The sequence below is a fragment of the Botrytis byssoidea genome (genome assembly GCF_014898295.1).
Source record: "Botrytis byssoidea strain MUCL 94 chromosome Unknown BBYS_008, whole genome shotgun sequence".
In the NCBI taxonomy this organism is placed as follows: domain Eukaryota; kingdom Fungi; phylum Ascomycota; class Leotiomycetes; order Helotiales; family Sclerotiniaceae; genus Botrytis; species Botrytis byssoidea.
The window spans coordinates 833,552-858,368 of record NW_024065849.1 but is presented as its reverse complement, the minus strand read 5'-3'; the positions used below and the strand labels follow the sequence as shown (position 1 = coordinate 858,368).

At 43.7% G+C, this 24,817-nt stretch overlaps 9 protein-coding genes across 9 annotated transcripts; 6 read left to right on the top strand and 3 right to left on the bottom strand.

Moving 5' to 3' along the window:
* Positions 1-139: 139 nt before the first annotated feature.
* Positions 140-3,195, top strand: EAE97_004878 (uncharacterized protein; the record flags this gene model as incomplete). The annotated part of the gene is made up of 2 exons (XM_038875390.1): positions 140-934; positions 991-3,195. The coding sequence occupies 2 exons, from the start codon at positions 140-142 to the stop codon at positions 3,193-3,195; spliced, it is 3,000 nt and encodes a 999-aa protein (XP_038733747.1).
* Positions 3,196-3,365: 170 nt separating this feature from the next.
* EAE97_004877 (uncharacterized protein) lies at positions 3,366-4,823 on the bottom strand (the record flags this gene model as incomplete). Its single annotated transcript, XM_038875389.1, has 3 exons — positions 3,366-3,559; positions 3,615-4,552; positions 4,606-4,823. 3 exons carry the CDS (start codon positions 4,821-4,823, stop codon positions 3,366-3,368), a joined length of 1,350 nt encoding a protein of 449 aa, XP_038733746.1.
* Positions 4,824-6,967: 2,144 nt separating this feature from the next.
* EAE97_004876 (uncharacterized protein) lies at positions 6,968-8,069 on the top strand (the record flags this gene model as incomplete). The annotated part of the gene is made up of 4 exons (XM_038875388.1): positions 6,968-7,192; positions 7,243-7,445; positions 7,500-7,708; positions 7,768-8,069. 4 exons carry the CDS (start codon positions 6,968-6,970, stop codon positions 8,067-8,069), a joined length of 939 nt encoding a protein of 312 aa, XP_038733745.1.
* Positions 8,070-9,336: 1,267 nt separating this feature from the next.
* EAE97_004875 (uncharacterized protein) lies at positions 9,337-10,071 on the top strand (the record flags this gene model as incomplete). Its single annotated transcript, XM_038875387.1, has 1 exon — positions 9,337-10,071. The coding sequence occupies one exon, from the start codon at positions 9,337-9,339 to the stop codon at positions 10,069-10,071; it is 735 nt and encodes a 244-aa protein (XP_038733744.1).
* A 738-nt stretch (positions 10,072-10,809) lies between these two features.
* EAE97_004874 (uncharacterized protein) lies at positions 10,810-11,754 on the top strand (the record flags this gene model as incomplete). The annotated part of the gene is made up of 1 exon (XM_038875386.1): positions 10,810-11,754. The coding sequence occupies one exon, from the start codon at positions 10,810-10,812 to the stop codon at positions 11,752-11,754; it is 945 nt and encodes a 314-aa protein (XP_038733743.1).
* Positions 11,755-12,960: 1,206 nt separating this feature from the next.
* EAE97_004873 (uncharacterized protein) lies at positions 12,961-13,381 on the top strand (the record flags this gene model as incomplete). Its single annotated transcript, XM_038875385.1, has 3 exons — positions 12,961-13,050; positions 13,137-13,197; positions 13,281-13,381. 3 exons carry the CDS (start codon positions 12,961-12,963, stop codon positions 13,379-13,381), a joined length of 252 nt encoding a protein of 83 aa, XP_038733742.1.
* A 1,043-nt stretch (positions 13,382-14,424) lies between these two features.
* Positions 14,425-16,557, bottom strand: EAE97_004872 (uncharacterized protein; the record flags this gene model as incomplete). Its single annotated transcript, XM_038875384.1, has 1 exon — positions 14,425-16,557. One exon carries the CDS (start codon positions 16,555-16,557, stop codon positions 14,425-14,427), a length of 2,133 nt encoding a protein of 710 aa, XP_038733741.1.
* A 350-nt stretch (positions 16,558-16,907) lies between these two features.
* EAE97_004871 (uncharacterized protein) lies at positions 16,908-17,515 on the top strand (the record flags this gene model as incomplete). Its single annotated transcript, XM_038875383.1, has 4 exons — positions 16,908-16,937; positions 17,041-17,071; positions 17,179-17,261; positions 17,357-17,515. 4 exons carry the CDS (start codon positions 16,908-16,910, stop codon positions 17,513-17,515), a joined length of 303 nt encoding a protein of 100 aa, XP_038733740.1.
* A 1,451-nt stretch (positions 17,516-18,966) lies between these two features.
* On the bottom strand, positions 18,967-24,107 carry EAE97_004870 (uncharacterized protein; the record flags this gene model as incomplete). Its single annotated transcript, XM_038875382.1, has 7 exons — positions 18,967-19,245; positions 19,298-19,680; positions 19,729-20,224; positions 20,272-20,617; positions 20,667-20,953; positions 21,007-23,558; positions 23,621-24,107. The coding sequence occupies 7 exons, from the start codon at positions 24,105-24,107 to the stop codon at positions 18,967-18,969; spliced, it is 4,830 nt and encodes a 1,609-aa protein (XP_038733739.1).
* Between the last annotated feature and the right edge of the window lie 710 nt (positions 24,108-24,817).

The following is a 24,817-nucleotide window of genomic DNA, read 5'->3' as shown; positions in this document are numbered from 1 at the left end:
CCTTCTTGAGCTTGTAACACTCTTTTTACACTTTCAATGTGTTAGGGGAGATTGAGAAAGGATGACCATTCTTATCCGGTTGGTTTGTGTTCTCTTGCCCATTGCATCTTACGATCATTAATCTATGATGGATTGCACCATGGATGATTTTGTGGATATACAAGATGGCAGTATGGCCAATAACATCAGTTCCCAAGATGGTTCAATGGATTACACAATGGAGCCCCAGGACACCACGATGGATTATACTATGAGCCATGATGCGACAAACCAAACTTTGTCTCAATTAACAGACGCAGAAAGTCTTTCAGAAGAACGTGAGGAAGTAGACATTCCGGTTGTTGAGCTTGCTCGATCGATCGGTGTATCTAGAGATCATCAACTTGACAATACTTCGGTGGAGATTTTACTTTTGATGCAAGGAGATGCTCGTCATAGTTCCTCTAGTGATCTGAATGATGATCATCTGTCTTTATTTACTACACCAGAAACCAATACTAATGAGCGACTCTCGGTAAGTATCGGTGCCGCACGACTTCTCACATCTATAGCACAAAATGAGAATAAAGAATCTATTGATACTTTGACGCATTCTCTACTTGGGCCAAGAGATGTCAGAAATCTGCGGATCGAAATGCCCATACTTCAAAGCGACCACGGTTTCGATGTCAGAAGATTTGCAAGAAGGGATGGGTTTGAAGTGAGGCCTCAAGATATCAAATTGCCACTAGAGTTACTTAGTATTGAGAACAATGAGGGATTGGGATTTCCATCGGACTTTTATAATTTCGAAACTGAGGCATTCGAAACTATAGCCAATGAGAAGATTGAAGTAACAAGAAACTCGATGGTCTATCTTCACACAGCCTTAAAAGCAACGTTAACGATAGAGAATGAACAAGAGATTTGGGAAAGTGAGAGAACACATTCAAGAGTGAGTACTGGTTCCTTCAGGTGCATCTCATCTATTTTATGTACTAATGGCTCTAGAAATTTCCGGTCTCTTGTCATGTTACACCACCACTTTCTCCAATGCTAGCGTCACTACCTGATAGTCCTCTTCCTTTTGTTTCTTCGGGCTGCGAAATACCAATACTTTCAGATCCCGATTCCCTTACTTCGCTGGACCTCAAAAGGATTGAGGATGATGTATTCAAGGAAGATCTGCCGACATCTTTACGCAATCGATCTGCGACTCAAGTAACAACTCCAGCTTCCAATGAGCAATGTGTGAAGCCTGCAGATCTATACTCACCACCAGAATGTATCAGAAATTTCGTCCCATCTTCATCTCCTGTAGAGAATAAAAGACCTATCAAGAATCTCAAAGTAGAAGAGATTTTGACTCCACCAAAGCCGTTCGAAGAATCAGGGCCTAAGGGCGTACACTTCAATAACATCGTGGAGGAATTTCTACTCAGCAGTCGACCTCAGTCTGTGTTTTCCGAACCCGTAATTGAGACCAAGTTCTTCGAAGAGGCATTCGGCGACAACGGAGAACGAGCACAACATCGAGTTGAACAAGAGAGGCTCGCAGATACGAGAAATCGTGTCGAAGTACCCGTGATGGACTTCAGTATACCTGGACCTCCTTGGATGATTACTAATTTCCGCAGTGTCAATGCTGTTAATTTGGCTTTAACGAAAGTAGCCAAGGATATCAGTCTTAGTCCCTCAATGCTTTGGCCTGGACTAAGGAAGTTGCACTCGAAGGTACCATGGGTACCATTTGAACATAACCTGGGAAATGTGGTCGAAGAATCTATGGGCAACGAGAAGACTTGGGAGGCGTTCGTGTGCAGTTTAGAAAATGATGATGTGATCACAAGTTCAAATCTCACCTGGAAGAGGGAGGGCTTTCGAATTCTTCAGGAAGATGCTGATGATGACGGTTATGATGATGACGAACTTGAGTTGGGATATTTCCCAAAAGAATCAGTGAAAACGCCACCATTAATTGAGAATCAAGACCCCAAAACACAAGATGTTAGTCAACGACAAAAGCCGGCATGTCAACCCAACCTCAATACTCACAAAGACTTAATGGTTCTGTTCAAGCCATTAATCACTCCAGAGCTGCGTCGAGAGATAGCGAATGCAAATTTGTTACCAATTACTAAGAGAGCACGCCCAGAGGTCGGCGAACAAACTTCTTTACTTGGTGGTATATTTTCTGCAAGGGATGAACTTGATAATTTTATGGAGATACGAGGAGCAAAGAAACCAAGGCTGATTGAAAGTTCTCATTTCCCAGTTCCTGGTTCTCCAGCACGTCTGCCATCGAATCAAATTGCCCTGGGCAAGGAATCTCAATTTCAAAAGCCTGAGCCCTCTCTTTCGCCTCTCCCGACACCCATTATAAATGCCCCGACAGAACCCATCTCTATAATTCTATCTTCCACGATACTCAAAAGCCGCTCTCTTCTCCGCTCCCTCGAAGCCCTGATTCCGACTCTAAAGATCTGCGAGCGCGATTTCTCCGCCCACAATACTACGGCTTGGAATCCAGGTTCCGTGATCCGCTCTCCCATAACTTCAAGTCTTACTCACGAAGCCGACATTATCATTTCCCCAAGCACGGGGCTTATTCTTACCACTCTGCAACATATCAAGCAAAAGCCACTACCTGGGCATAAGACTGCCGTTCCGATTCGTGATCGAATGGAGAAAGTTAGTGCACGGTATGAGAGTTTAATAGTTCTTGTCGCTTCCCCTACAACCGTTATATGCGAAAGTGATAGTGTCGCCTGGGCTGATTTCGTCGGTTTCACATTAACATTACCCGCAAGCATCATTGTGAATTACATTCCCGTAGACAAGACTAACAGCGAAGATCAAAGTATGGCAAAATATATCTCCTATCTCATCATTCAACACTCTGAAGATACCGTTTCGAATCTAGATCTAGAACTGCTAGAGCAGGAGTCATACTGGGAGATATGGCTGAGAAGAGCGGGAATGAATGCTTATGCGGCTCAAGCAACGATTGCGGAGTTGAAAGAGCCGGAGCCGAGATGTAAAATGGGTGATGAGGGGTATGAGAGGGAGATGGAGATGATTCGTGAGGTGGGTCCTTATGGATTGACACTGTTCGTAGTGATGGGGCTGGAAGATAGGATTAGGAGATTGGGCGGGCTAGTGGGAAGGGACGTTTTGGAAAGGGTCAGTAGAGTTGTTGATCAGCTATGGGAGTAGAGAGTGGATCCGTGTAGAAGAAGTTGATTATAGGGCTGTAATGACTGATGAATATCTTGCCGGATTTATGCATCATTTACTTGCCGCTAAGAATTGGCTTTGTGTGAGCGAAGCAAGAATCGCTGGATATGCTCACAAATAGAATACAATAATTGAAATAAGCTTTTGTGTTATAAACTCCACACTTTTAAACTATTATCTGCTGTTCTGCCTGTATCTTTAGGTGTCCTAGGCGGTAATTGCAGCGAATTTTGTGAGCTTTCATCATCATTAACATCAAGATCGATGTTCGTTTCAGCTCTTTGGCCTGAACATGTTGCTATGACTGTTCCAGATGGATGTAATACTGTCGAGCCTATTGGATCTATTGGATTGAAGTCAGTATATAAACCATGATGCAGAGTATAGAAATGACATACCGTCATGAGCTTTCCACTCCCAATCGCACTCAACACCCCCTTCCTTCTTCCCTATTCCCTCCCACACCCTCACAACACCATCTGTGCCCGCTGTCCAAAGCTCCATCCCCTTCTCCCCTTCGAAAGAATCCACTCCCATCCTTTGATTCGTCTCCGCTTCCCTGCCCTCTAGCCAAGCAATCAGCTTCCCAGTAACCCTCACATCATATACAAGCACACCTCTGCTCTTCCGTTCCGCAACCCACAAGTACCTTCCGCAGCTACTCCACCCCACCTCACTAACCCCTTGCCCTCCAACCCCTGCCTCACTATCAGCTGCTGAAGAAATATCCCATGTAGCAACGGTTCCGCCCAATCCAGAAGCATCATAGAGACCAAGCCACCTTGTCCAAGTGCCGGCTGCGAGAATACTTGTACCAGACGGTTCAGGACATGGTTGCAACGATAATGCACTTACAATACCGCGCATTCCCACGCCGCCACCCTTGATTTTATGGCGTTTGGAAGGAATAGTGGGGAGCTTAGTGACGGGACCGGATCCGGGCCGAGAGATATCGAAGTGGGATATGAGACATTCGGTCCCGGTTAGGAAATGGGTCCCGGGGGAGCTCCAGAGAATAGATGCAGGTGTAAGGTATTTTTCGGTGGTGGGGCAGATAAGTTTATAGCTGGCTTGGGGGGTAGCAGTTGGAGATAGGATGTTTGAGAGGCGGATTGGGAGGGAATTAGGACAGCTGAGATAAAGGGTTGTGCTGGGGTCTGAGAGTAAATAGTGTGGGTAGGGAGCAATGCAATTCACGGGGGTAGGAAAGGTGTGTGATGTGTAGGGAGTGAGAGATAGTGGAGTAGAAGGATCATCGAGAAGCGTGGGCGGCAGGATGAATGTACGGATTTGGTTATCGGCGGAGGAAGTCAGGAGAGTTGTTCCGTCGGGTGTCCTACTGAATTTAGTAATTGTGAATACACCAAAAAGGTCCAGCGGTAACCATACCATTGCGCACTTTTAAAATAATTAACCTCCAAATCTTCATCTCTGATCCTATGATCTTCGTCTTTGTTCAACCCCTCATCTTCCACAGATTCTGTTCCGTCTTGCGCCGCGTCGTTTTTCCTCAATTCCAGCTCGCGCAAATGAGAAGTTGATATAGAACAAGAATAGGTATCATTTGTTGAAGCCACAAGAGTGGGCTTCTTATCATCCGCTTCCATGACCTATGTATCGACAATATTAATCTTCATCACATGTGAACAAACCGAGATATCAGTTCGTCGAGTCACGTTACACTTTTTCGCGTTCGGATCATTGATGATCGCTAAATTGGCAATTTTGCGAGCCTTTTTGTAGACGTGCAACAAACCCCAGCTTATCTTCGGCATTCACTCGGCCATCGTTATTCCGAAGCCGTAATTTCGGTCGAGATCTGTTGAGAAGGTTTTACCACGGCATGATTGGCTAGTTTATGTATAATATATTAAAGGTGTTCGATTTTACAAAGTATCGTATATGATTGAAGTCAAAAGAGATTTATCTGGTACCTGGCTTGTATTGTAGGGGTAGCAATTCTTTTACCTCCATCATCTTCATCTCAGCGCCGAGCACGGCTGTTTCGGTAGCTGTGATTAGGATATGGCTTCAGTTGATACAGTGCGATGATATAACAAATAGCATACATATCTTATGAGAGGAGATTAGGAAAGATGAAATGTTGCTAGTCGCCAATAGGTTTGATGACAAGAGGTTTGACTATAATTGATGATGCTTAGTCATTCGCAACTTGCAGAGCGGAACAGACCATTGCGGGCCGGGCCGACTTAGGCTGTTTCTTACCGACAAAAAGCCATTGATGTGTACCTAGGTATGCTCATAACAAACACCTTCTTTCTGCTTAATATCCAGTGACAGTTAGCTGGAAGCATCAAGAGGGGGACCTCCGTTAGCTGGACATGAAGTACATGTTGCTACGGAATCCGGATTGGCGGTTGCAAGCTTGTGCATGGAGCAATCATAATTTGTTCAAGCCTCCGCTTTCATTTCCCCTCTTCCACCACTTCAATGCTGTGTAAGCAGACTTTACCATACTTTCAGATATCCATGAGCCATTCTTTTGCACTATCTGGTTAATTTCATTACGTTATGATTATTGATTCATAAATCTCAAAAGCCATTTGTTATGACATCGGCCGTTCATACCCGCACATCTGTTACACATAATTTGAGGGGTTCTAAAGGCATGGCCAACCACTCAAATGGACAAGCTTTGACACATAGTTGCCGTGCTTCAAGCCTCCAACGTCTGAGTATTGAAGGCCTTTCGCCAACGACAACCTCTCCTCAGTAGCACGGGCCATAGCCGTATTCTAAGCTGGTGGTACAACATTCACAATGGGAACTTTCATCAAAGAATGCAGGAGATTTCGGCTTACTCCTCGACTGTGCATCATGGAAGTTATCATGTCTGCCAATAGATCCTCATTCAATTCGTCGCTCCAGTTATCAGTTGTCTTGTCGCCATCTGGTGGTATGAGACTTGCAAGCCCGCCTCCGAGACGGGAAACAATACCCGCAATACTGAGATATTGATGAAACTATATCAAGTAGATCAGTATCGTCGTACGGTTGGTTTTTCACTATCGTGGTTGTTCTACGTGCTGCCAAGCTCGGGCATATACGAAGAATATGCCATGAGATACGCAGACTTGCGGGGCAGATGAAGATAAAGTCTGAAAACAGCAACAGGAGACTCTCAAAGAGCTTGATCTGGCGTCTTCGATATTATCCTTGCATTGAGATGTCACTATCGACAAAGAAGGGACATGCTGTTGGCGACCAAACTTTTGAAATCAGCCATTTCATCGATTCCTGTTTATTCTTCAGTCCTGATACATGATCTAGTGGGGGTTAACTTGCTCATTCTCAACAATTGGAACTATAGACTCACTTGATCCAAGGCTTTGGCCCCATCTCCCCCTCATTTTCTTGGATCAAATCGATCACGCGATACTGCAAGTACTCAAATCCAATCATGTAATTTCTATATTACTCGTGAGTTCCTTAACTATGCCAGTTCTCTTATGCAGCCACGGACGAATATTCACTACGGATGCATCGGATGGGTTCAATAGATCGTATTCAAATGAGGGGGAAGTGCAGACTTGAAGAATTTGAATGTTACCTCCTCAGCCCTTGGCTTTACTAAAGTCGAGGGCATTCGCCTTACCGCAGCAGCAAAATCGTGTATATATACACCTCAGATCTCCGTGAAAGAGTGAGATCAAAGCTTCCATATCCATCATCATTTACTTACTTACTTACCAAAACTCATACTCATTACAATTCTTACAATAGCACCACAATGTCTTCCCTTCTAACCACAGAACTTGCTTGCACTTCTGCTCCTGATCAAGTCCTACACCTCTTCTTCCAGGAGGGCCAAAACATCCTTGAAGCGCGATCTCCAGATGGTGGCAGTGTCTGGACCACTCAAGACACTGTTATTTCAAAAGATGGAGATTACAATGGTTCTTCGATGACATGTTATTATGTAGACAAAGACGCGAACTTTGATAACCAGCCCTCAGTATGTCCAGTTTCACTACGCTTATATGCATCTGCTGACACAAATTTCAGATCCATCTTCTCTACATCAACAAGGACAAGCAATTGATGGAGAAAGTGAAGCGCATGAAGGGAGATAATCCAATCTGGGAGGATGTCAAGATCCCAGATGAAGTCAAGAAAGGTCCAGAGCAATACTCGAGATTGACCAGTGGGGCTTTCAATTCAGGTAGTGGATGGAATCCAAATGGTTCGCAATGGGCCTACTTTTCAGCGTGAGTTACTATCTATAGTTCTTCATTTTGGAAACTCACTAACTTCAATTGAAGTACCAAGGACGGCAAGATGGGTATGGTTGAAATTAGACGCACTCCAAAGGACCCATGGCATACTGAGACCATTCTCCCCGAGAAATGGGGTGAAGAGCTCCCAGGGACCTCCCTAGGTTGCACAATCTCGAGCGGAAAAATCAGGATGTTCTTCCAGCACCATGACTATAGCATCCGTTTGCTTGAGAACCAAGACAACAAGTGGCATGGTAAGTAGAGATGCTCATCTTTCATTATGCTAATAGTTCAGAAGCTAATCCTTTTCTAGACCGAGGTGTCTACGTCGAGAAAGACAAGGTTCAAGCCACAACACCAATTGCTTGCACCATGACTCAGGACGGAAGCGTTCATCTTTTCTACGTCGCAAAGAACAACAAGATTGTTCACTGCACAGATGGAAAGAAAGAGGAAGAATTAGTCAATTTCTTCCCAGGCTCAAAGTTGGGCGCCACATCAGTTGAAAACAAGATTACCTTGTTCTTCAGGAACTTGAACCCCGTCAATGAAGTTGGTACATTGGAGAATGAGAATGGCTCATGGAAACATGGCAGCAGTGTCATCCGTGCATGATTAATAGTGGATAATTAGGAGGAGATTCTTTCTTATGTTAATTCAGGGGACTCCCGCTTGGGGGAAAAAGTTATCAACTTTCCTTAAACACATAACCACAATCAGTCATATCGGGATGATATTATGAACAAATTCACATTCCTTGCAATTTGGTTCACGATCAATCAGCTATTAGTTACCTTTCCTTTCAATTCAGTCATTTGTCTGCCCGAATTATGGTTTTATTTACTCACTGTGACCTGCTTATGGTGTGTTTGACCTGATATGTTCTTGCAATGATACTTCTAATAATTAAACCATGAAAATCGTATTTCCATAAATTTTTAATGAGGTCTTCTTGCTCAATACCAATCTTATGGAAAAGATTCCCGTACGAGTTTTGTCACGTGATACTAAAGAATACCGAACTGGGTACAATGTCTTGGCACCATTCCTACTGTTCCAATATAATCGTGGCAAATAATCAATGACCACTCCTATCTGAAAGCGACAACATGTGTTGCCTGAAAATATGATCGACTGATGCATCATGTGCTAGCTTTCACAAACCCCTTCATCTGCTCGTGGGGTATCATGTGACTTTTATCATTGACATTGGTAGATGTTGACCAGATAGTCGGTAGATTCTCCTTGTATTATCTCCAATTTCTGCCAGGGATTTCTTGATATTTGCGCTTTCAATACAGTGAGTGTATCAGTCAACTGGTCAGTAGTCATCTCAAGGAAGGGTGATATTTTCCCCATCTCATACCGCCTTTAGAGGTTACTGAATAACATTCGGACTCGTCAAAAGCATCTCTGACAAATACTTTGAAGATTTCTTCCTTTCTATCCATATCCAGTTCTTGGCTTAGGCATTCACCAGAAGCATCAGACTCTTTCACAATGATTGATTGAATATGAAGATGCGAGGCAAGGATCGTACATTTATGGTGATGCCTAAGGTGGCTATGTTCGTTTTGTGGTTAGCAAGGCTGATTTCTTCACGTAAAATTGGATTGATCAACAGTGATCTGACCTACAAGCATTATCAAACCCTGCCTGGTTGAATGTTTGCCATTCTTGATGATAGATTTATATCTATTTGAATAAAGGTCTCCCAGTGAATCAATATTATTTGGTCTGTGACCCCTCTATATTGAATAAACGACAATCGACCATAACCTCATCTAGAATTTCTATCACAAGAATTCTTGCAAAACTACAGCAGATCTCAAAGAGAAGCTGCAAAACTCTACAATTTTCGCATTTGACACAGGTATTCGCAATGGGCGCTAAAATCCCAGACGATACTTCTGCTTCGCCAAAGACGATGAGCCAATCTCTCACTAGCTCATATCCTGAGAGCCAAGCGCCGTCAAACTCAAATTCCTCGGGTGCGACACATAGATTTCAACAGCAGGCACAGCCTTCCTTTGTGATCGGCGGAATACCATACCTTTTCCCCTCGATTTTTGGGGTTTACAAGGATGGCATGAGGAAACTTTGTCTCGCGGAACACCATGTCTCGACACCATTTATGTCCATTACTGTACATTCTGGTTTCTCTGGTGAGCCCTCGATTGTTCTGTCCTCTCCCACAGCAGTGATGGGAACTGCAGAGCTTCACACCTTTTCCTCCAAGATAGAGCTCGTTATCGGCAATACCTCTTCGACTTTACACTCTTCAGGCTTTATTTCACCGGTCTATGACTTCACCTACACATTTGATGATGGACGCCAAGAATCATTTGAGTGGAAAAAAAGCGTCGGCGCGGCAGTTGCAGGTTTAGGTGGCAGGAGTAGGGGTTACAAGCTTGTGAGGCTCTCTAGCGGGGAGATATTAGCGGCTTGGACGCATCCAGGCGGTCCAAGTATCGATAAAATGGCGAAAATTGGACTATTGGATAGTATGAGAGCGCTTGGTTGGGGTGAAAGGTGGGAAGTAACGCTTGTGCTATCAGCTATAGCACTTATTGAAAAAGAGAGAAGGTCAAGAAACAGTGCTGTTGCTGCGGCGTAAGGACGGTTCGAACTTTAGGGCGAAAGTCGGAGGGCCCGATATGATACCACTTGTTTTCGGCGGATTTAATAGGAGTTAACCTAGCTTGGATATAATTCGAAATTTGGTTAGCATTTGACATGCATCACGAGATTTAATTATGATTTTCAGCATGCCTGACTTGAATTTGCTATCATTCTTCCTGTGATTTTCAAGATACAATGACTCCAGTGAGCCAAGTTGATAGAAACTACTTCAATCGTTGAACAAAAAAAGCTATTTTTGGAGTTTCTCTAGAACCCAAACAAATTCTTCGATTCTTCGATTTTTCAATTACCCCGAAGATGACAACCCTTGATTAGTATCTTTCTTTGTACCAGGAGAAATTTCCCACTAATTTGTCGTGCCATGTGTGAACCAACAACCCTTTGTGTTCGAGAAAGACAAAGGGACAACCTGTTCGGAGTGTCCCACAAGGCGAGAAAAAGGTTCGCAAGAAAAAGTTTTCACAACACCGGAGTCATTGGTCATAGAAGTATCTGCATCAGACTACAAATTTTCTGGCGGTCTAGAAGGAATATACAAATTTGTAAAATTTCACCGTGCAAGAACAAAGGAAGGCATCGATGGCAACTAGCCTTTTTGCGGAACACTAAATCTTCTTTCATCAATATGATGGCTCCCTCGCCATCAACTATCCAGATTTTCTTGTCACCACCAATTTAGATCCAAGATATCACCATTGCTTCAACTGCGAAAATGTCACACAGCCCAAGCAGTCCAATTGTACGTCCGCAGGAGGATCACGAAGGCCTCCAAGTCGTTCCCGACGACGGTCTGCAAACCCCAGACCCAGAAGAATCCCCCACAACCAAAGATCTTAAATTCCAACCATATTCCGCAGGATCCGCCTATGGCGGCACCTTAAACGTTCGCGAACCTGGTGACGACGTCCCACCAGTTCCGGAATCGCCCCCTCCAGCTTTTCATCTCATAAACGAATATAAATTAGGTCAAAACAATACGTTACCTATTGAAGACGCGCCTCCGACACAGACCATTAAAAAGAAACGAGTGTGCGGATTGAAGAAGATAACATTCTGGTTGCTGATAATATTCTTACTGATCGCGATCATTGCATTAGCCGTCGGTCTAGGTGTAGGACTCAGCGGGTCTAAATCATCAACCTCTTCTAGCCCCTCAAATCCTACCTCCTCATCCGAGTCTACAAATGCCACAGGTACATCCTCTGCCGCACCATCTGCTTCTTCTCCGATCGGTCAGACATGCGTCAAAGGTACAGGACCGGGCAATTATCTCGGTCTCTGTGATTTCTCCTGTAATTTCGGCTATTGTCCCTCTCCCTGCTCCTGCGTCCAGTTTTCCTCAACCGCAGTCCCACCGCCCCCTATTTCAAACACGCCTGGATTTCCACTGCCAGGACTCAATGCGGATTATTCAGGCTTGTGTAGTTTTACGTGCAATCATGGATACTGTCCCGACGGAGCTTGCACTACGGATTCTTCGGCTGCCGCTGGAAATTTATCTTCGAGTGCGATATCAATGTCGAGTTCGACATCTTCCACACTGCCGACTTCGAGCCTGGGGCAATTGACACTGACGGCGCCGACAAGTACGGTGGTTGTTACTCTACAGGGCTCGCAGACTAGTACGGTAGTTGTGGTCCCAACTTCGACTGGCTAGTATTATCGTTGTGGAGTGGGCGGTAAGTTTGGGATGTTAAGTTTATATCGGCATTTGACGATCTGAGCTGTAGACTGAAGGGTATATATCAGAATTTAAAAAGACTAGGAGGGGAAAAGCCGACATTTTATTCCCATAGATTTGTGTACTGTATATTTCTTATGTTCGCTTCCACTGTACATATATTGAATGGGTTCCAGAGAAGAGAAGAATTTGTCAGATTGAATATAGAATTGTTTAGACCTAGAAAATGAATCAAGGAGCTAATCATTATTTGCAAGTGTATTGAGATTGTTCAGATGGCATCAGTAGCCCATTTAGGAGAATTTGAAAATTGTGTTCGAAAGTTGACGTTTCTTGATCTCGAAAGTTCGAGTGAGATCAGATATCTAGTAATAAGTCCGCATCTTCAACGGAAACTAAAATTGGATTGCTTACGTCGTCTCTATTCTTGTGATCAGCGTAATCATCAAGCATGAATTGTCTCATATTACTTCTTATAACATATCTTCAAACTCCGCATCATCTCATATACAGGCTCGGAAAGAATCCACCACTATTGATCTAGCTCATGCTTCATGCAAAGGCATTTTGCACATGCATTGCTGCAGCACGTACATCCCAACTGAATCAGATGATTACAGAGTGAAAGAACAAATTTATTATATTTGAATCATCTTTATTAGACTTCTTTGGGAAATGAGCTACTCCTCTTGTGATATTCACTTCCGCTCTTCTCAATACGAATAATAATAATCGAGAGCTTGAGAACTATTGAAATAAATTCCAGGTAGATATATCCCATTGATAAAACTAGATATGAAGCAGAGCTCACATGTCTTTGATGATCATCTACTTCACAATGTAAGATTACGTATTTACCCGTACTCACTTTCTTCTGCAAGGTAGTTGTAACACAACTTATACTGCTTTGATTCTGTTTGGTTCTCTTTGACACTAGTGCTTTATTAAGCTCAAACTTCCCCTCTTTGATTCATGCAGGGTATTCCATGTCATTTACATTCGCTTGCTGCGATGCCGGAACGATCGCAGCTCATTTTGATTATATAAGGTCCCACTTTCGGCACTTGCGAGCTCTTTCCTCCTCGATCAGCCTCCTCTTAACTGCAAGTTGATAAGAAACTTGCAAAATTTAGACACAAAAAACTTTGAAAACTCTCACGTCAATCAACAATCAGTTCAATCATGTCTGGAAAGGGTACTTCTGGCTCCAGTGGCTCTGGTAACTCTCTCGGTAGCCCATATACTGTCAACAGCAGTGGTACCAACAGCCAAGTAAGTTCCCGACCGCTAGGATCATTCTCTTCACACTCAACTATCCATTGATCTTGTAAACAAGAAACTAACTCTCTAATCTTCAGGGCAATAGCTATGATAATCGCTCCACTCCCTCGGGTAAAGCTTATCACTACAGCAATAGCGGTATGTCGCTTTTCTCCACTCTACTCATCAAGCCTTAGGTTCTCCTTCATATAATAGCCGCATGCTGATCATTCGTACAAAAGATGGTTCTTACTACTATGCTAATGGTAATGGCTCCACGTATTACAACGGCAGCAGCGGTTCTACCTACACTGCTCCCGATGGTACTTCATACAAGAAGTAAGCTAGAAGCTCTTGCTTCCAGCCACTCGGTGGGCATTCTTACGATGGGTTTTAGCTTGTGCAGACCAGCTCTGGGAAGATAACCAGAGGACATTTTAAAGGGTAGAACGGATTAGCAGAATTCATATCTCGATTATTTTGGGGATATGATCGTTCAGTTTTCCAATCGAATCGATCTGACTTTGCTTCTGAAAATGAAGCTTTTGTCTGCTGCGTGCAGTGAAGTGAAATGATTTAGACTGCGATTGCTTCATTCTTTGATCTCTTCACTACCACTTTACAGTGACTTGAGCAAGAACCACCTGGTATCTGTCTTACCGCAACTTTTCTCTCTTTCAATGAGGCAGAATCTGATTCTTGACGCGATCACATTTGCAGATGTCTAGACAAGAAACGAAATACCTGGCTGAAAACTATGATGGGTGATAGTAAGTGAATACCCATAGTTAGCGGCCAGTAAAACTAAAAGATTCAGAAACCCGTCACACCTGGCCAATAAATACAAAGAAGCAACCTTGAGAACCCAATACTTCATACATGAGAATGGGATAGGATTTGACAAACATCCCATTCCATATCATGATTTATATGCTTGACTAAACCACTGATTTCATCTTCTCGAAGCTCGGTTATCGCGCGCTACCTATAAGGATACTATTCATGTGAATGGCCCCCTTGCCACTCGCTTAAGCTCCCTACTCCTTATTCCCTGCAGATTTTATTTCTCTATCTGTGTATTATCATTTCGTCTATTCCCCTCCTACATATTATCTTAAGCATCGGTTGCATGATAAGAGTCTATTATTTTGCGTCTTCTTGATTATAGTAGTCCTACTCAGTACATGTAACATTCATCTCTATGTAGGTACAATGTGAGGATCGGAAAAAGAATGGGGACTACACGTCAAACAGGGAATCATGATATCCCAACAAAATCGTATCTCCAGAAGACAATCAGTGATCTCGAAAATTAATGGTATCATTTTGTAGCTCAAAAGAAAATATCCACATCTACTAAGTACAAACCCTGAATAGTCCTTTATTTTACTTCACGATCTTGGACTTCTTCTTGACTTTCTCGACCAAACTACTAAGATCCGCCTTATCCCCTTTCTCTCCCTCAACCTTCCTCTTCTTATTCTTCGTCTTCACTTCAACCTCTGCGTCATCCTCTCCACCTCTCTTCTTCCTTCCCTCTTCCAACAATTTCTTCATACCCTCTGTGCCCTTAAATTTTGGATTGCTTGGATCAATAGCATACTCGTGATTCTTGAAGACGTCAGCGAATCTCTCATCACCAACATCCATCTGGAAATTTTCTTGTAGGCCTCCTCTCTTGCTCTCGATTTCTTCACCCTTCTTTCCCTTTCCTTTACCCTTCTTCTTTTTCGCCTTTTCAGCGCGTTGAATCTCAGCAATATCGAAATGGTCCAGATGTTCTGCCTTGTCCGTCGAATTGTCCTGCATAAGCAATTCCAACTCTGCACGATTCGACGCCTTCTCTTCCGCTTCCTTAAGTTTCGCATCGTGTTTCTTCTTGCGTTCTTCTTTGCGTACTGATTTTGCTGCTTTGGATTTGGTAGCTTCATCGGTTGCAAAGAAAGGATCGTCGAATCCAAGATCTTCTTTGGCTTCGACTTCTTTCTCTTCATCATCAGAAGCGTTTGGATCTCTTCCTTCACGAACAGCCTTGGCCTTTTCTCTCCTGCGGGCCTTGCGTTCTTTCTCTTTACGGATATATGCTTCGGCTGTGGTTTCGTTAGGTATGGGCTCGTTTTCGAAGACGTTTCCCTTGGCGGTGGCGCTTAAACCGGCTGTAAATGTAATCTCCATGTCACCAACAGGGCCACTGTCTTTCTTCTTTTTGGTTGGCTCATCCCCTAGTCCAAGAGCTGCGCGAAGCTTTTGCCTCTCAAGTTCCTTCTTGGATAGTTTAGGCGCGTTTTCCTCGGCCTCTTCTTCTACCTCTTCATCGTCCTCCGAATCACTTCCTAGGTATGCTCGTAAATCGTTTTCGCCAATCTCTGCGCGACTACCTGTGAATGCTCGATTGATTGCATCTTTTCGGCTTGCTTCCTCAGGGTTCATATCCCATGTAAGTTTGACTTTGGAATGCTGAAGCGCATCTGTAACGAACTCGGTAGGTTTATATCCAGCAGGCACCTGTTCACACTCATCTCTTGGTTCATCATCAAATTCCGTACCATCGGGGATGAATCTTAGATCGAAAAAGTTGGCGGAACTCAAATACTCTGTGCCGTCGCATTTCTGGTAAATATTCTCTGCAGTTTTCTCGTCCGAACAAACAACAACGGCATAGAAATATCGTAGTCGTTCGAGTTGGTATTGTCGTAGTGCCGCGCCATCGAATTCATTACCATCGTCTGCCTTTTGTAAATCCTTCTTAATTTTCTCCTCTAATTCTTCGTCATCGGTTTCCTCGTCATCCTCATCCTCTTCTTCGTGCTTCTTTGCGAAGATCTCTTTTGGTGGGCCCTCTAATTCTTCTCGTTCCATCCTTTCTTTTCCATACTCAGACTGGTAGATAGAAATCTTATGAATCTTTCCGCCAGGATTGACGAAACTCTGAAAAACAGCCATTAAATCCACCGATCGAATATTGTCCCAATCCAGATTGACTACCGCTATTCTCGAAGAAACCTCTCCCATTTCGACTGCCTGCTGCTCTGCTTGCATATCTGGAAAAGTAGCTTCCTCTTCAATATCCACTCCTCCATCTTCATCTTCATCCTCATCCTCGTCTTCCGAAGAAGAAAAACCACCACCTCTCGCAGGATCATATCCCGCAGCCGCTTTTTTCAGTTCCTTTTCTACTACCTCGTCGTCCTCCACCTCCACGTCTTCTCCGCCCTCATTCTCATCGTCACTTTCACTGTCCTCGTCTTCTTCATCCTCATCAACATACAATCTCTCCAGCGCCTTCTTCTTTCCACTGCCACTCAATTTCCTTCCATATCGATCCACCTTTGCTGAATTGGAGAAATCATCATCTTTCAGCATGCGCGAGAATCGTTTATCAATCTTCGTTCTGGTCTGTTTCTTAGAAGGGAGTCGAAATCGCGGATCGGTAGTGAAATTCGAGAATCGAGGATCATTGATTGCAGAAGCAGAGGATGCATCATTTGATGCACCCTTAGGAGCTTTTTGTTTTGGCATTGTGCTGTAATAGTTTCTAAAATGTGCAATTGACAAGCCTAGAACTTGGAAAATTGAATTTCTTAGGAATTGAGAAACTTTTTTTCGAGACTGCGGGATTTTGCCGGTGGATATAAAAAGCGGTGAGATGAGTATGTACGCTAATTAGTCAGTCAGCCACAGCCTTAGCCACATCCCTAGCAGCAATGACGAAATGCCTTGTGTGGATCTTCTGTCTGACAATGAGTTTACTGGCCAGACTTGAGATGAATTAGAACTTCGTTCAAATAAGATTTATGTATTATTAACCCAATTATACAGACTTTAAATAAGTTTCAATTTCACAGCTTACAGCAGAATTGTCATCAAATATGGATCGCGAAGAGAAACTTGATAAACGTGTATGTCACTGCTCCCTGGTAACCCCCTCGCCCGCTTGGATCCTCAGCACCGCAAGCATCTTGTTCCCTTGATAACTCTGTTGCGTAACTAAGACCCATACAGATAGCCTTTACAGTGAGCGGGAAAGTCCAAGGTTCGTTGTAGAATATATCTATGGTTGATTATACATATGGACAGTACTTCACTCATCACGTTCACCCAGTGATTTTAGGAAGCATTGTTGACAATTCAAATTCTCAGGAGTCAATTTCCGCTGGTTCACGCAGAAGAAAGCGAGGGCACTTGGTGTTGTTGGTTGGGTACGCAATACGGATGATGGAAAAGTACGTTCCATCTATTCATATCTTTTGATCTCTTTCCCTTTCCCCCAATGTCCCCCAAAGCCTTGCTCCTACCCTAAACCAACATGATACGATAGGTAAAGGGTGAGGCTCAAGGTTCTGCCTCCCAAATCGAAAGTTTACGCGCAGATCTCAAAGAAGGGCCATCTCATGCAAATGTCACAGGGTATGAAGACAAGGAGCTGGATTTCAAGGAGAAAGGGGTAGCCGAGGAGAGGTTTGAGGTTGTAAGGTAGTGAAGATTGATTCCTATAGAATATGTGTTGGTCCGGATGTTGAACCATGAAATGATGTTATGCTAGTTCGTCAATAATCATTGCAACTTCCAACTCATATCAGGGGAGTTTACTGGTGGCTGCTGATCGTGCGTTTGCAATTTATTACATTATTACAGGTAAATAACGAGATCGAAGAGACAAATACCTTTAATGATGCAGACGAAATGTTATTCAATGATTGGTATCGAGTAATGATAATGACAATGGAGAGCTGACACCTCATCTCCAATGCCTAGAGTTTCTTCCGTCTTGCCTCTACTTGAGCTGTCTTGTCAGAGTATCAAAAGCTAGGTACCTAGGTAGCCACAAGTACCATCCGTCCACCAGGCCCGCGATTTAAGAGCTGAATTTTCTGTCTGGTCAATTTTATCTCCCTTGTCCCGTTGCTCCTCAAGATGCTCTCATGACTCAAGCCAGAGAGGACAGTACCATGATTCGTTGGATCTTGAAAACATTTATACCCGTACCATTTCTAGCTTTTATAAGCGGTGGAATGAGAAAGCGATAGACAACGGTAGGCTTTGGTGTAAATGGAACCATAGGTAGAGGCGGTGATGATGGTTTTGGGGGAAGAGGAGGAGCTGCAGTGCTTAGCGGTGGAAGCGTCCTCGACCAAGACAGTGACTCGTACGCTACTGACGCAGAAGTTTGTCTCGTTTTCTTGAATGTATTCCCCGGCGAAGGCGCCGACCGCACTGAACTCCGAAACACAGATCAGGATATTCCGGTCCCCTCCGTGGCAGCCGGATGTCACAACACCGTCGTCATTATCAGCACCGTTCGTGCCCGAATCGTCGACACGTGCATCGATTTGAAACGCCTATCATCGTAAAATCAAAACACATTGTCTATATTTCTCCCCAAACATTCCAGCATCATTATCCGACCATTCTATTTCCACATCCAACACAATGAACACTTCCAAACCTATCATAAATAAGCAATGTATAATTGTCATATCTCTCTTTCTATTAAGTTAAATTTTCAACCCATCGTTGCATCCCTCGATCCCTAATTGATTTTGCTATACAAAATTTTAGCTCATCTGATTCCACCAGCTACCGTCCTCTGCGCTATACGTCTTATGAATCTTTCGTTTCATCTCTAATCTTTCCACCTTACCCCTCTCCAAAAATGAATCAAACTACATATCCCATATAGTGAGTTATGTATGCACATCTTTCTTTCATTCGATCCGTCCGTCTCTCATTTTCAGCGACCAATTTTCAACCCCATATCTCATCTTTTCTCCCATTCGCCTACACACGAGTTTTTCTTTGAAACAACCAAATCCCTCACATCACAAATTCATCCAAACACCCTATTTCCCAACTTTCTTTTGTACAACGCAAACGCAACTCCCACTACTTGGCTTAATAATACAATCCGTCTTTCTCCCTTTCTCAAAATCAAACTTTGATATCCGTCTTCTCTTGTTCAACTCCTGCTTCGGTATCACTCTTGACATTTGTCGCCAAACCCTCATTTTCTTTCCCCTTAATATTCTCCTCAACCCCCGGCCCCTCCAAATCAATCTCCTTCCTCAGATCGGGCAAAAATCTGTCTATTCTCTTCCAAGTTTCGGTCCATAACTTCTCTTGCGTCTCATCTTGACTACGCGGTACCAAGTATCCGCTACTGGACATTACAAGAAGGACATTCTTCAAACTTTCTGGTACTGCTTCTTCCTATTTCATTTATTAGTAAATTTACAACAATCGAATAGTTCTATTGACATACCAAACTATCACCCTGTCCACTATTCATCAAGCGATCCATGATGTCAAGTATCTTAATCCAAAGATCTAGCATACCCTCCCATTTCGACAATAGTACCAAATAGTGCAAGAAGATCCTACATAGAAGCGTGGCGGCTTGAACACGAGTTTCACTCATGCCAATGGGATCAGATGAGTATACTTCTGGCTTTAGCAATCGAGTTATGAGAGGGAAGAGAACCTCGCCGAATATAGCGGTCCATTCTTCGTGATCACCTGACGTTAATTCAGGTGACAATAACGAACGCTGTAACGAAGAGAATGCTTGATGTCGAATTTCTCGGCAAGGATTGGTACACTGTGTGGTCAAAGCCATGAAGATTGGTGACCAATAATTTGCCCAGGCTATAGTGAGTTAGTAAAAGTTGATGCGATGGATGAATTGACACATACCCTCTTTGCTTTCAAGATGTGATTGTTCCATCAGGACAGGAATTCGCGACGTCAAAGAATATATCATCGTTATAGCCTTGACTCCTCTAGCTACGACCGCATCTACCACCTGCGGCTTTGGTTGTTTGACTGGTTGTCCTCTTCGTGTCCTCTTATCCTGTTTTTGCTCCATGGTAGACCCTACACTCCCGGCAGTGGCAAAATCATTGAGCAACTTAACAGCCGATTCATAATTGTCTGCCATTATAGTTGGTGGAGAACCAATAGCAACGCCTTCGAGGATTTCGAACACAGCCGATGCTGAAGGACTGGTTGCAAGATTTTTAAGAATTACCCAGAAGTCAGGAGAAGTCATGATTTCGTTTCGTAATGGACCTGGCTCTTTTATACATTGTGTTAATCCTTGAAGAACAAGTGTGGCAGATTTCTCGAACAAATCTTTCTTGAAACTTGAGATAGCGTGAAGCACCACAGGAACACGAATATATGATTGTTCCTACATATATTAGCTTTGATTGGTTAGACAAGATAGGATATACTAACATAGCTTGCGTGCAGTAGGTGCAGTAGATAGAATATTGTCCTAGATACCATCAAGGGATGCCAACTGGCAGAGTTTCGTAGAACATTTTGTAAAGCTTCTGCAACTTCAGCCCCAAATGCGTTGATAGTTTCATTATCTCGCATTGCAAGCACGGTACACAGCTCTAATATGTAAACCATGGATGGATCATACACAGGACCGGATGGTGCACCGTTAACGCCGTTGGTAGGACTTAATGGAGGTTCCACGTCCGATTTTACACTTATGACGACCGATGAAGGGTCATCTGGCAATTGCGATATCAATGCTTGTATGAGAGGTCGTAAGGAATCAATAGGCATTTTTCTAATCACATTAGCTATCGAGTCAGAAGAACAAAGTAGACACTACTTACACTACATTTGCGAACACGTCGCCCATGAAGCAAGCATTCACACAATCGACTGCGCACAAGGTACTTTCGAGCTCTTCATCCGATGGCTCTGGAGGATCGTCTGCAGCATAGCTAGTAATGTATGACGCAAAAGCAGAGAAAAGACCGGTGTCGCTGGGTTTCGCCCCACGATCAATGACTTGGGAAGGATTTTGTAAGGGAATTGGAGCAATATCCATGCTATTAGATGTAGCAAAGAATGGGGGTATCAAAGAATTAACAAATAAGTTCAACCAAATCCTAGAAATCTGTACATGCGATTAGCAAATCTTAGGAAGTGTTTGACTATTGATCAACTTACGTGCTTCCAACTTTCTCGTATCACACTTTCACTACCTAACACAACACGGAAAAGAACAACAGTCGCAAGCTGTGCCTTCACATCTCTACCAAACTTGACTGCAAGTTCACTGACCATGACACTATTATCTCCAACCTGTATCTCCGTATTGAGAGTAGTACTGGATGGAATTTCTGTTGCAAGTGTAGTAATGTGACTCAGACAATACACGACTTGGTCAATGACTTCAGTCAAACCATGTTTGGCTGCGATACGGACACACTGATCAAAACCAGTGATAACTCTCTCAAACACAGCATCATCAGTAGCCGACATAAAGACATACGACAGAGTTGCAACCACCGGTTTCCAAGTAGCTGCGAACATATCTGCATCGAAGATATTAGTGTTGCAAATAGTGAGATCACCCGCGGTAGCAGTTTTTAGTAATAGTTCCTTCCAAGCATAGTCGAAAGCATGTTTGTTGTCGTGCTCATCAGGTAAAATGATTTCGTTTGATTTGATAGACTCGTAGATGTCCTGGAGGTATTGCGGAGCAAAATCCTGCCCGCCATTAACCCCACGTAAATTCCGTGCAAAGTTTTCTAGCTCCATACGTTTACCCTTCATGTTCGGATTATGCTGATCCGTGTTCAACATGATAATGGCATAAGTCAAAACATATACGGAATCTTTATCCGCGATACCTTCGGGTAAAGTGCCCGAACAGTAATTTTCTGCGAAAGTCGAGATAATCCGTTCAATCAAAGCAGATTCTCCTGGTAATCTAAAAGTCTCGAGGAGTTCACGCAGCGCCTCATCAACTCTCTTGTTTTCAAAATCAAACGAGTCCATCAAAGCTTCTAAAATTGGCTCATTTCCTTTCTTGGATATGAATTCACCCAATTGTTTTTTATCGATTCGAGATGTTCCTTTCAGGAAATTTGCGACAGTCTTTGCATCTCTTGGATCATCTATGATGCCCTGTGATGCCAAGAACGCAATTCCAGCCTTCGGGCTCTCGTTAAATTTGACCGTTCCCTGAATGATAATCTTCTTCCTTCGTTTCTGCTCGCGTAGTGTTGCTTGGTCAGGGTAGCCATCGTATTTCGGCTCATCGCCAAGTCTATCTGCAATAAATTGAACAAAACCTAGGAGGGCATCCAGACAGAGTGGTGGGACACTTGTCGTACTCCAAGTTGCAGAATCTGGAATCGCATTGCGAGACAGAAGTCCAACCATATCCTCGCAGATATCACTTCGGTCGATCTCGCAATCATAATTGACGTATAGTTCAGCCATGTAGCTCGGGATCCGCGCGAGAGCTCCAACACTTTCCACCATTGCTTCACGTGCATCTGGCTTACGCGATCCACCTTCTAACCCTAGGGTTCGACGGTCTTTCACAGGTACAGGCGTGGAACGACCGCTGCTAGCTTGTGATGGTGGGGGTTTAACCAGTTTTGGAGCCTGTGGTATACCGGCATACAGGGAGGGATCGATTCCTCTTTCCCGGGGAATTTCTACACGAGGATGCAAGCATGCAACCAGATAAGACAGAAAGAGCTCTTGCTGCAACTTCAAGACTCCTCTGCACGTCGAGAGAAGAGTGCCAGCAACAATAAGCGAATCCTGTAAGATGGCCATATTGTCTGATCGGACTAATTGGAATAGATATCGACAAAGGCGGTCTTCAGCAAGGGTTGCCAAAGCTGGATGCTTGGCAATTGAAGGGCCTGCTATCTCTAGAGCTACGTTGATCATACGAAGAGCGATAACTCTCAAAGAATCGGCATGTTTTCGATCGTGAGGATCTAGTAAATCTATCAAAGCCCTAAATAGCTCACAAATAGATGGGAGAGAATAAGGCTTGCTGGGAGTATCATCCGAAGCTTCTGATGCGGGTGCCACAATTCCAGCTTCGGATGAAGATTCTAGGAGAGGAACCTTCTCCATAGCAGACGACGGACGTGATGTATCGAAGCTTGAAGAAGGCGGCCGTGATCCGGCAGGAGATGCGGTCAATTTCGTGATAGCACTTGTACTCACTGCTGAAGGGGCCATCTTGACAGTGTCCATATCTTCCTTTGTCTTCTCGTCTAAAGCTTCTAGATCATCCCCAGCCTCAATTTCTAAATGCTTGAGTCTCTCGAAAATGATCTGACACATCTTGGCCATAGTCATTTCGGCAGACCCACGAAATAACTCTGATAGCTGTGGCTGACAACACATATTTAAGTTCGTCTCCATCATTTTACAAACACTTCCATCACTCAGTAAATCTCCGCCGGGGCCAGACAGCATTCCTTCCATAAGTTTCAATATTTTCTGATATACCTTCTCTTCAGCCACTGTATCTCGAGCTTCAAAGCGGCAATTTGTCATGGCAGCAGATAAAGACTGCATTGCCTGTGAAAGTCGAGGGGAGCTTGGACTAATTAAGTTGTACGAGAAGAACTTTATGATAGCAGCTAGGGCTAAAGTTGTGATCGGCGACGGCGTTGCGGGATTTTCGATGACCATAACTTGGAGAAAAGGATGGAGTAAAGACGGCACATCGAATGTGTGTATATCTAGCAGTAGAAAAATCAGAAGATCAGTTGTGCCCAGCTCAAAAGTGATTTATGTTGCCTACCTTTGCATCCTGTCAATTCTTGTCTGAGACGCTGAAATCCCGCCATCAGAGGATTATCTTGCATGCTCTTCCCTTTCTTTCCCCTCAAACCCCATCTGATTGCCAAGCCTGCATCATCGTTCCCCTCTGAGGCAGCCGAACCTTTCGGTGCCCTGCGAGTTCCTGGCTCATCTCGCGGTGTAGAAGGCCTTGAGTTCTGAACCCCAGTGCTCAGCGGACTTGAATGCCCACCCAATATCGAAGAAGCCGATGAATGCGCCCACCGAGGATGTTTCCGCATGGCAGAAGTAACAGCACGACATTCTTGAATGATAAGGGTGACAGGGTCGACAGCGACTGAAATCATACTAGTATTCGAGGCCATGCTGCCATTAAGTCGTTGCGGGGCGACACTATCAATGCTTTGGCGCAAAGCTGTAGAAGATGTTGAATGACATTTGGGAGAGGTAGCCGAAGCTGTATCTTGTATTGGGGCATTATTGCTCATGTTGTATGTCGATTACCCACCGAGCACAGCATAAGGACTATTCGCCAATGTGAACCACGCGCAGGTGCTGTCAATCTTGAACGATATAAGGAATTCTATTGGAATAGATTCGAGTCGCAAAAAACAAAAGAACTGTTTGTATGTATTATACAAATACGAAAATGACAACTAGATTGGATATCAAAAGTAAATACCTACGGTGTCATTGTAGGCTATACTTTACCAGGTACATAAATTCGAAGAGCACAGATGTCTGTAATGGCAGAAATACGGGTACCCGAGTAGCGATACTGTGTTCTTTGACATGACAGCCAAATAACCTTTTAGGGTTACCCAAGACATGATGAATTGAAATTTCAAGAAGCAAAAAGAAAGCAGAAAAAATAACTGCTTCGATATTTCGTAAGGTGGTTGTTAGTCAATAATTTCAATTCTATAGTACTGCTGTGTGTAGGTATTTTTACAAGAACTCCATCCTAGATTACACTTCAAAGTTAAGACTTAAAAGTGCTGAAAGGCCACCCCCGTATTTACGATTCGGCATCGAGAATGCGTTTCCCCTCTCTCAACCCGTAAGGTAGAAATAATTTGTCGAGTTGTGATAATTTTCTAAATATCCTCGTAGCCTTGTCAAGGACTGGCCCAGCCAAAAGCTAATGCGTGTTACTCACTGAACCAAGTTTCCTTGTACGCCCCTCAAATGAATTCCG